We start from the raw sequence: 11,223 nt of genomic DNA on the forward strand, positions 1-11,223 counted from the left end.
AGCATCAAACCTCAGAAAGGAACATCAAATTCAGTGACCCAGAATCCTTGATTCACTCATTCCCACGCCACCGGTATGACCACTTAACCACAAAGACAACTTTAAACTTATCCCTGAGAAAATATGCATAAAACTAGCCAGGGGTAAGGCAGCCTTGATGTTTCTGATAGTTATGATTGGTGCAAAAAAAAGCTCAAATGAGAGACAACTAAATATGGACAACAAAGGTTTTCATCACCTCCGTTGAAGTCGAACAATATAATCCTAGTTTTAAAGACCTAAAGAAAGGCTGCTTCATAAAATGAGCCCATGAAGATCTTAACCCTCGGAATGCTCCTAATCTGTAAAATGCCTGTTAGATAGTCCCAAATACTTTGATTGTGATGAGACAGCCTTCATGTATTAGCTTCTTGAATGTAAACTCTTTTGAGACCACACAGTAGAGAGTAAATGTAATCACTCAAACACACAAATCCCTCATCACCGCAGTCGCTCAGTAGGCCTCACAAATATCACGTCTCGTTGTAATCAACAAGTAGGAACATTTGTGGATTTTCTGCATTAAAAAGCCATGTATTTTTTCTTCAGTTTTCCATGTTTTATCTTTTAGCAGACATTCTTGCTCTTTGGAATATGATGTCAGCTGTTAATCGAACCCGGCGAACTTGGAGATAAAAGCCTTCCTCTAGGACTCTGATGATACTTGAAATAAACAAAAACCGAAGCCCTCCAGGTGAACTGTCAGGTCCTCAAAAGCCGGAACATCATCCCAGTGTTTTACTTGCAATTACTGGAAATGTTAGTAATAACTTTATTTTTTCTTTGCTCCGATCTGCTTGCTCATGCCAGGCCGGAGCAGACCTCTCTTCCAGCCCAACGATACAATAAATACCCTAATGCAATGTAGAGATGTCCTGTACGCAATACATGTTAATCTGCACTATGTGTACAAACTTTGGGAATGTGTGTCTTTTTTTATTTTTTAAACTTTAATGTTCAGACGGCTTGATATGTAAATAAATCAAAACTCTATAACTGAATGTGAACTTAACAGCATTTCCCCTTCTTACCAGTTAACGAGATAAAGGGTCAAATCACAGACGGGTCGCACACAACAGCAATTATCTTTATTGTCAGGTTCGACAATGGAGGTTGATCTCATGCTGGATCACATCCTCAGACTGCTCTATCACCTTTTTGGTTTCGGTCCATGTTGCATTATTTGCATATCTCTGCATGACCACCTCCACAGTGAGGAGGTCATGCACACAAATACATTTGTTTAAGCCTGGAGGTACAGTAGGATGGAAAACAGCGATCATTCCACACTGGCAGGGAACACATTATTAATAGTTATGTACACAATATTTTATCATATTTTATAAATACCATTGGTACAGAAACAGTGTTAAACAGTGAAGGTTGGTTAGTACTAAAGATGAAAGATCCTCTGGCCTCTAAATCCCACAACAGGAGCTGAAACTTTGACGAAGGTGAGAACTGTTCAGTCATTGTCTTTGAAATGTGATCACGGCTGATTTGCACACATTTAGGGTGGTGAAGCGAGGCCTGTGAATGAAGACGACTGTTGTCTTTACAGCAGGTTTGTCACTGAGCATCACAAAGGCATTGGCAGTGATGAAATCTTACAGATGAGGGAGCTTTCCTTTCTGAGCTCTTCGTCTACACTCTTCACATCAGAGGTGACGCTAAAGGAGATGAGAAAAGGATGTCACTTCATAGTATTGGAATTCCCTCATCATCTGGTCCTAGGTTTGGGCCGTGTTTTATTAAGGTTTGGTCTTTTTCCATTTTTGAGAACGAAAGTGATGACCTGTTCATAAATAATCTCATATTATTACATTTACAAAGAAATTCTTGATAGAGGGTCTGAGATGATTGCATAAATGTTATCTGAAGTAAAAATCTACCTGTAGATTTAGTAAAGTGCACTAATAAAAGTTCCTGAATATGATTCATGTGAGAAAAATGGGATTGGTTCGAAGCAATATTTCAGTACCCAGCTATTAGTGATGAAAAGTGAAAGAAAACAGTGCAAAAGCCTGAAAAAGTAGTTGTTAATTGCGTCTTTGTTTTGGATGAAATAAATTAAAACCTGCCAGTTATTTTAGCTGCATCTTCTAATCCTGTCTTTTCACACACATGATAAAAACGAAAGCACATTTTAAAAATACACACTCTTTGTTCAAACTCGTTCAGAGAGCTGCGAGGATTAGTAACACCACAAGGGAGACACAAGGCTGACTGGTTGAAGCATTGTTAGGGAGTCCAAGCCGTGAGCATGTTTACAGGATGAGGGGATGATGTATTCCCACTTTTAGAGTCCGTTCCTCTCCGTGTGAGGGTTCATACAATACATCATGCTGGTGTGGTTGAAGCTACATGACAGACGGAGCTGGCATGGTGGCATTTCATAAGCATCCTACAGACGCTCCTTTGGTCCTTTAATAGTTGTTAAATCGGGGTGCAGAGCTGGCTTTTAAGCAGAAATGTCAGACGAGGGTTAGTATTGCCTGTAGGTGGGCGATCAGTCAATATAAACAAAATACTCTGAAAAAACATAATTTCTAACCCATTATAAATGAACTTTGCGTTCCAGTAGAGCCTTCAAGGCAGATTTTTTTTAAACATAAAATATGCTATACATCTCCAGAAGTAAGGCTTTCTCTCTCTCTGAGATAAAATAAAAATCCTGACTTCTAGATCTTTAAAAATAAGCTGTACTCTTCCTATGATTTTTACAAAGGGGTTATCATTTTGTCTCATCTATACGTTAGCCTGAATTCTATGTTCCCAGAACAGAGTCCAAAACAAGTCTTTACTATGCCAGTGACACACTGGCCTAATTGTGCGTTCAGTCAAAAGTGTCTCCCAGAGGAAGGAAATGAAACCTCCTCCTCTTCCCAATTGCACTGAAACTCAAACCCCCCGACTCTGCTTGTGTTCCAGAGGCTGAAAACAGAAGACAAGCCTTCAGTGACTGTGAGAAAGACACTCAATCAGCAGTGCAGGGAGAGCGGTGGCCCAGTCAGCCCAGGCGAACCAGGCCGAACAGTGCATGAGACGGAGGGAGAGTTAACGTGATGCAGTGAATTTGGCTTAAAATAATGGCCAGACGGAAGAGGAAATTAAGTCAACATGAGTAAAGATTCAATTCACTTAATGACTATAATTTGGAAGAGGTTCATTTGAAACTCCGTCTTGGGAGGGCCACTGGTAATGCCACAACAATGAAAGCTACGCTGATGAATGTCATTGCCATTGGGTACCGGCATAATTCAAGGTCATCCGTCTTTTCCAAAAGCTTTAACCACTGGAATGTAAAAGCAAGTCTGATCCTAAACCAAGCGTTTACCCAAGGGCAACATTTCATCGTACATGCTCGAGGGCAAAGTGCTTCCAGCGGAGGGCTGGGCTAGTGTGGTCAGGCAGAGTTATCTGTTGGCTTTGTATTTGGACTTGCTGGCATCGCGGGGCTCTCTGCTGGGGTTGCTCCAGTCGTCTGCCTCGGGGCTGGTCTTGTAATGACGCCACGCTGACTTGTTGAAGACAGGCAGGCGCTCAAAGGACTCACTGGACAGGGCCTTTAGACACGAGGAGGAACAAAAAACGAGCAATTTATTTAAACATAGCAGACACTCGGATTCAGAGACAAATGAGTCAATTTATATTCACTATAAAATATGTCCACATGTAGGTTTATGACGTTATAATATTCATGAATATAATCTAATATTTTGGAAAGACTTTGGCTAGCTGCTCTCCCCTACTTCCGGTCTTTATGCTAAGCTAAGCTAACCATCTTTCGACTCTTGTATCATAGGCTACTTAACAGATAGATACAGGAGGTTGGCTAGCTGCTTCCCCTTATTTCCAGTCTTTATGCTAAGTTAAGCTAAAGTCTTTTAGCTCTAACATCATACTTTACAGACAGAGAGGTAGGCTAGCTGCTTGCTTCTCCTTGCTCCCAGTCTTTATGCTAAGCTAAGCTAAAGTCTCCTAGTTGTAGCATCATACTGAATAGACAGATGAGAAAGGTATGTTAGCTGCTTCCCCCTGCTTCCAGTCTTTATGCTAAGCTAAGCTAAAGTATTCTAGCTCTGGCATCATACCTAATAGACAGATAAGGGTGGTAGGCTAGCTGCCTCACCCTGCTTCCTCTCTTTATGCTAAGCTACGCTAAAATTTTCTAGCTCTAGCATCACACTTAACAGACAGATACAGTAAGGGAGGGTGGCTAGCTGCTTCCAGTCTTTATGCTAAGCTAAGCTTAAGTATTCTAATTGTAGCACCATACTTAACAGACAGATGAGGGAGGTTGGCTAGCTGCCTCACCCTGCTTCCTCTCTTTATGCTAAGCTACGCTAAAATTTTCTAGCTCTAGCATCACACTTAACAGACAGATACAGTAAGGGAGGGTGGCTAGCTGCTTCCAGTCTTTATGCTAAGCTAAGCTAAAATCTTGTAGCACTAACATCACACTTAATAGACAGATATGGGAGCTAGCCGTTTCCGTTTCCTTCCTGTCTTTATGCTAAGCTAACTGTCTCCTGGCTCTGGTGTCATAGTTCACAGACAGATGTGAGTGGTATCAGTCTTCTCATTCAACTCTTGGCAAAAAAAGCGAATAAGCACATTTCCCAAAATGTCAAACTATTCCTTATAAACTCTGAGTATCGTGTCTTTGAGAGACAAAAAAACAAAAAAACATTCCAACATGCTTCACATTTGACCAGCCTACTTTACCTTCAGATATATTACTGCATCTGTGCCCACGCCCTCCATGGAGTAGAGTTTCAGATCCCCCTGGAAGTATCGGGCATAGAGCCTAGAAATCGGCAAACCGTAGCCAAAACCGGCCTGGATGGGGGAGGGAGAACGGCAGAATTTAATTTCCCAGATGTAACGCTGTATATAACAAATCTATGGGCTATGAAAGGTTTGCAATGGTCACCAGGGTCAATACTAATTTGATTTTATATATGTGTGTGTACCAGTGGGACGGCTCCTGGCTCCAGGCTTGGTGTAGGGGCAGTGGAGTACATGTAGTTAAACAGACGGTCTATCTTCCTCAGAGGAACTCCTCCTCCTCTGTCACTGATCTGACATGAGGCAGACACACAGACTCAGAGTTCAAATTAAAAAGAAGACAAATATTTACCTAATGATTTGCTGTGTGCTGATATGTGTGTCTAATTTACCTTTATGGAGAGATCCTCTTTACCCAGAGTTACTTTTGCCTTCACTGGTGGTAACTCCTCTGTACTGTTCTCGTGAAGCTCCACCGTGGCTCTCATCGAGTTCTACAAACACGCACAGAGTTAATTAACTCAGCTCAGCACAAGTCCTCATAGAATTATAGTCACATTTTAATTTAATTACATTTAAAGAGCATCAAAATACTGATGCCGCTCACCTTAAAGAGCTCAAACAGCATGTGGAACAGATGAGAGGGCACATACACCGCCTGGATGGGCTTTTTAGGGGCCTTCACTGGAAGACAAGAATGTGAAGTGATCATTAACACACCCAGACTGGTTCTTGAGAAGTTAATGAGATGGTGAACGGTGTAATCACGGCACTAAATTTGGAAACACTCAAATACATGGATGGAAACAATAATCTTACTGTTGAACTCTTCAATTTTCAGCTCAGGAGCAGCCAAGTAGTACTTCTCACACAGCATCTTGGCGGTGTCATAGGCATCTGACAGAAGAGGCAAAACAACACGAGTCAGGGCAAAACAAGCGTGTGTGATTTGTTTATACTTGGATTCTTTTTACAGGGCACTAATATAGCTCTCCTTATCCTAGTTGGGTCACTGAGAGTGCAGCTTTGGATTTCTGGAATTTTTCAAGAAGTATCATTATGTAAACACGCCGTTTTGTCTGGAGGAACTCGGGTGTGTTTGGTTTGTGATAAAACTGTGTTTCTCTGAAAGGATCTGTTCAGCCAAAAAATGAAAATTCAGTGGTTATCTCCTCGCCCCCCATGCCGATGGACAGTCGGGTGAAGTTTTGTGGTCCACAAAACATTTCTGGAGCTTCACAGCAAAACGACGCTGCAGCACTCTCCAAAACAATTGAAGTAGATGGGGATTTATTTTAAAACGCGAAAAACAACCCAGAGAACATCATAAAATGGCTTCATACAGCTCTTCTGGTCCAAGTCTCCAGAAGTACAAAGAGCCAAAATTGTTTGCTTGGATTACGCCGGACAAGCTATATGGAGCCATTTTATGTGGTTTTTTGGGGGTTGCTTCTACTTCATCTACCATCTACTTCAGTCGTTCAGGAGAATGCCACATCGGCATCTAACTGTGAAGCTCCAGAAATCTTTTATGGACTACAAAACTTTACCAGCCTTTCTATTGCCATGTGGGTGATTAGATCATGACTGGATTTTTGTTCACGGTGAACTTATCCTCTGAGAACTATGCAAATATTAGCACCAAAGCAAAAACCTTTCTTTAACTCACCACTGACGACCTCGGCCACACTGCAGGTAGGATCGATGCTGCCTATGTGTTTCGGATGGGCAGGGTTGGTGTCGTTGCCGAACAGGAGAGCTGCACAGAGAGGCGTGGGAATTAAAGTTAGCCGCAGAGACAGATAGACGGCATGCTTGTTATCCAAAAAACAACACAGGCTTGTGGGACTCACTGTGCTGGTTGATGAGCATGCGGAAAGAGATGCGGTTGGTGTAGAAGCGGTCGAGGAAATACTGGATGTTGCTGCTGATAAAGGGGTCAAAGCCAAACTTCTCCTTGTACTCGATGACTCCCTGAGCCATGGTGGGAACCACGTCGTTGTGACGGTTGCGGATCTCGATCAAGAGCTCCAGGAAACTGAAAATGAAATCAAAATAATTCCACCTATTAACACACTGATCATGCACACATATATTTCCATCGACTAAACATAAGCGAGCCAATTATAAAAGAAAAGAAGTATCTTTGTTTGTTTTTGCTCCTTTGAAGGCTAGAAAAATGTCTTAGTCATGAACCAAGGTTGAATACACTTTTCTTTCATTTCCAGTGAACCGAACAATTCTTGGAAATGTGCCCTCTAAACAGACGACCTTATCTGAATTCCTATCTGTGTTTATCACGCGGGCATTGTTATCGTATAAATACGCACCGTTACCTGTACAGTCAGCAGAGATCATTGTGTATTAGGGGGATTAGCTGCACTGGAGGAGGGACTCTAGACATAAAGACATGAATCCAGTACAGAACAGCTGGGTGCCTGACAGAGCTGTACTTACTGCACATGTATAGCACTTGCTATCATGAATCAATAACTGAGGCAATATTCACTCACTCGTTCAGAGCGTGAGCATCCTCTGGCTTCCTGTTCTCATAATCCAGCAGCTCCACGAAGCTCTGCATGTACCTGGTGAAGCAAACAGAGGTCAAAAGGCAGCTTTTACACGCTCCTCTTAACAACCCCACGACCATAAACCTTATCACCTGTCAGTAATAAAAACTTAATTTCCAGAGGAAGCGCCTCACCATTTCTGCACCAGTCTGACGGAGGGCTGGCTCAGCAGGTTATCAGGGAGCAGGTTGACCTCCCTCATGGTGTTGGCCAGCCGCACAGGGAGCTCCTTACGCAGGAACATGTAGGACGTTTTCTCACACGCATTCTCCCGGCCTGGAAGGGAAATGAGTGGCGTTTGAATGAGTTTGCAAAATTGAAAGTGACAGTTATATCTGGAGCCTGTGGTATAGTCAGTACCCGAGAGTCATACTTGGGTAAAAGTAAAGTCATTGAATGTAGTGGAGTAAAAAGTAATATATGTATTTGCCTCCAAACTGTAGTGGGAAGTATAAAGTAGTGGAAAATGGAAATACTCAAGTAAAGAACAAGTACCTCACAAGTGTATGTACGTGTACTGTGTATACATAAATAGACGTGTCAAGGGTATAGATTAGGGTTAATCTTATGGTTATGTACTTAGTTACATTCCACCACTAGGTATAGAGCTGCACTGACTAACTGATTAGTTGCCAACTATTAAATTAATTGGCAACTATTTTGATAAAGGATCAATCAGTTTTGGAAATCTTTTAAGGAAAAAAAAGGACAGATGTATCCGATTCCAGCTTCTTAAATTGGAAACGTTTCTGATTTCTTTACTCCTCTGTGACAATAAACTAAACACCCTCGAGTTGTGGACAAAACAAGACGTGTGAGGACGTCACCTTGGGAAATACTAATGAACATTTTACACCATTTTCCGACATTTTATAGACCAAACAAAATCGATTAATTGAGAAAATAATCACCAGATTAATCCACAACGACAACAATTGCTAGTTGCAGCCCTGACTTGAGTTTCGCTATTGAACTTTGTGTTACATAATGACTGCTTAATTACCTTGAACCATGAGTCATTTTGGCACATATGACGAAATCTGCCTTGTACAAGACGTCTATTGTATTCTTGTTGACATGCGAAGACCAAGGTACGTCTTCCTATTAAGAAGCCGATGGATTTATGCCAAAACTGTTATCAACCTTAAAACACTCCTGAAAAAGCTTTCATTTCAAGCCACCGACAAGATTTGTCAAATAAAAAATGATTTCAAATGTAAAGGAGTGACTGGTAGAGGCGGCAAACATACAAGCCACAGTTAAAACCTAAGTAGCCTACTAGGAGCTGGAGTTTCAATTTTCAACCTTTAATCTGATACCTTCAGCTCTGCAAATTGGCTGGAACTGTCCGCCAACATTAGCTTGAACCATACAAGGAAATCATAAATATTGTTACCCGGCAGAGAGGGGGGAGTCATGGAAAGGTTAGGGGGGGATTTATGTTTCAGATCTAAACAGGAAAAACTGAATGGCTGTGGTGTGAGTGGGGCAATGTTAAATGTCTTCCTTGAAGATGACTTTGCATTTTTACAGACTTGACTCGACCAAAATTGAATCTAGACGGCGTGCAAACAGCGTGGTCTCTCTAATGAGTGCATGTGAGGACTGACTTGGAAGCATATGAGACCTATTAACCCTCAGCAGAGAAAATCTGCTGCTTTCAAGTTTTCCAGCTATAAAACGGGAGCAATGGTCAAGGTTTTTTCAACTCACACTAAGCAAAGAGATGTTTGCAGCAGACTGAAAGGAAATGTCCCATCATCTCTGCTTCCCCTGATTCATCAAAACTAATGGAGGGCTCATAAAAATGGGGTAGTGAAAAAACACCATATACTGACTCAGCTCTGGGAACGGCACACACTCTGCAGTGATGATGTCTCACTCGTTCCCTTGAGAAAGACACCGACATGGGTTTGCCCCAGTGCCGTTGTGACACGGACAGGATCCTCGGCTGCGTTTCTCAATGCAAACAAGTGCCGCACGTTCACGCTCTCCCCATCAGATCCACAGCTGTGAGAACAAATTACGTAAGAGAGATGACTGTTTAATCAGAGATGGATTAAGAAAAGCCTTGAGTACGGCTTCCGGCACTGTCATCCTACATCTCAAGCCTCACGTTGGAGTGTAGCACAGTTGTTGACACTTCCATTGCTCTGAAATAAGCTCCCAGAGATTGAAATAAACCTGAAACTATGATCAAAACCTTTGCAGAGCAGCTAAGAAACTGGTGTAACTTGAGCTGCATCCTCCACTGCATACGTGCCGTTGTGCCAGTCTGAGTGAGGACACAGTACCTGCATGAATGAAGAAGGGTTGTCACATGTTCAAATAGTAAACAAACCTGCAACAGAGAGCTGCCATGCAGAGTCATCAGCATGCATGGGACTGTTTGTGCTGTTGTGGGTGGGTTACTAAGAGGTAAACAGCTCATTTAAATGCCACATCTGATCATCAGTTTGAGTCTAACGTTTCATGGCAGCCTGAGGAGGACTTCTACTATTAATAACAACCCAGAGCTCGCATGTGGCACTTCAAAATCGACAGATATAGTGACTCAAGTGACAATACACAAGGCCTCCTCTTCCTTATCAGCAAGTCACCCCCCTTCAGGATGACAGCCCAGGCAGTGCTACTTACCAAAATCCAAAAACTGCTTAATGGAGAGCGGGGAAGGCGAAAATCTGGAGTAATACTCGATTTTGGGGTTGGCGTTTTTCAGCAGACACGTGAAGATCCTCATTTTGAAAGTTTAACAGTGATGTCTGAACGTGAGAATGAGATTCAGTAAAAACACGAGCATTTCATCCCCGGTAATGTTGACACTGGCCACACTGACTGTCCTCCTCTCTCGTCGGCGTCCACATTTCTTCCAGCCCGCGGGCCTCCGGTGGACACGAAGCAAAGTGGTGAATAAATGTCCATAAGGTTACATGGTAGATACACACACTATGCTCCCCAAGAAGGCTTCCTGGGTCTACATTGTTCAGACATTCAGAGCAGCTAATACCGTCAAGCTAGCCGACTTCCGGTGGTTGACTTCCGGTTTCATTTTTCATAATAAAACACAAGGCTGCCATTTTTTAGATAGATACGTAAGTTACCCATTTACAATTTGTTCACACATGAATTATAATCCATTGTTAAGAAAAACGTTTTGGTGGCTATGTTTTGAAAACTATATCTTGTTAGTTTAACCACCTAACACTTACTTCACCTTGTCTTTTTTTATTCACACTTAAATTTACACAGTTAAGGCATATTATACATGCCAGAAATGACAATACAATAAAAAAAGGGATAAACATCATAGTAAAAAAAAAAGTGAGCTTGAATATATAAAACATACATGCTACATACATGATAACAAAAATAATAAGTGGGATTCTGTTGATGTAAGCTTTAGACTACTACAATAATAAAGTAAATAGTAAATAAAGTTGTGTGCTCTCTTGTGTTTAATTTACCATTGAAATATGGTTTAAATTTGTTTAGAAATGCTATGAAACTCAACAAAACGTCCAAGACTAAACAAATCTGCATTGCAGCAGAGCGTTCCTGCTAAATGCAAAATAACTCTATCCTGTGAAAAGGGCAATCATTTTTAGATCATCCAGAGAAGACCACTCAAACAGATCATTTGACCTGATTTGTTAATGTTTATTAATTTTTAAACTTATATGACTTATTTTTTTGCCAATGACTTGTGAAATGAGTAACCGTTGATTAGCCATGACACAACACATGAATGTATTAGTACTACAATATACAGTGGTAAAACACTGACAGGCGGTCATTTTTCTGCACGAGGCTTTCAAAAAATATT

The 11,223-nt window shown here is 41.6% G+C and overlaps 1 protein-coding gene across 2 annotated transcripts; it reads right to left on the bottom strand.

Annotated features, from left to right (window-relative positions):
- Positions 1–1,105: 1,105 nt before the first annotated feature.
- On the bottom strand, positions 1,106–10,405 carry pdk3a (pyruvate dehydrogenase kinase, isozyme 3a). 2 transcript variants are annotated; one of them, XM_073488606.1, is made up of 12 exons: positions 10,038–10,405; positions 7,535–7,676; positions 7,344–7,415; positions 6,684–6,868; positions 6,500–6,589; positions 5,650–5,727; positions 5,438–5,514; positions 5,223–5,324; positions 5,016–5,123; positions 4,768–4,881; positions 3,485–3,605; positions 1,106–1,709 (listed from the first exon to the last, which is right to left on the bottom strand). In XM_073488606.1, exons 1-12 carry the CDS (start codon positions 10,138–10,140, stop codon positions 1,693–1,695), a joined length of 1,209 nt encoding a protein of 402 aa, XP_073344707.1. In that variant the 5' UTR covers positions 10,141–10,405; the 3' UTR covers positions 1,106–1,692. The 2 variants fall into 2 exon arrangements, with proteins under 2 accessions (XP_073344707.1, XP_073344706.1); XM_073488605.1 differs by lacking the exon at positions 1,106–1,709 and having other exon boundaries at positions 3,362–3,605; positions 10,038–10,225.
- Between the last annotated feature and the right edge of the window lie 818 nt (positions 10,406–11,223).

This window comes from Pagrus major, chromosome 19 (genome assembly GCF_040436345.1).
Source record: "Pagrus major chromosome 19, Pma_NU_1.0".
Lineage (NCBI taxonomy): Eukaryota > Metazoa > Chordata > Actinopteri > Spariformes > Sparidae > Pagrus > Pagrus major.

Coding starts and splice junctions, on each gene's coding strand:
- pdk3a (XM_073488605.1), bottom strand. CDS start 10,140: ATGAGGATCTTCACGTGTCTGCTGAAAAACGCCAACCCCAAAATCGAG. Junction 5,515..5,649: donor GAAAATTGAAGAGTTCAACA/GTAAGATTATTG, acceptor CTTGTCTTCCAG/TGAAGGCCCCTAAAAAGCCC. Junction 5,325..5,437: donor TGCTGTTTGAGCTCTTTAAG/GTGAGCGGCATC, acceptor GCGTGTTTGTAG/AACTCGATGAGAGCCACGGT.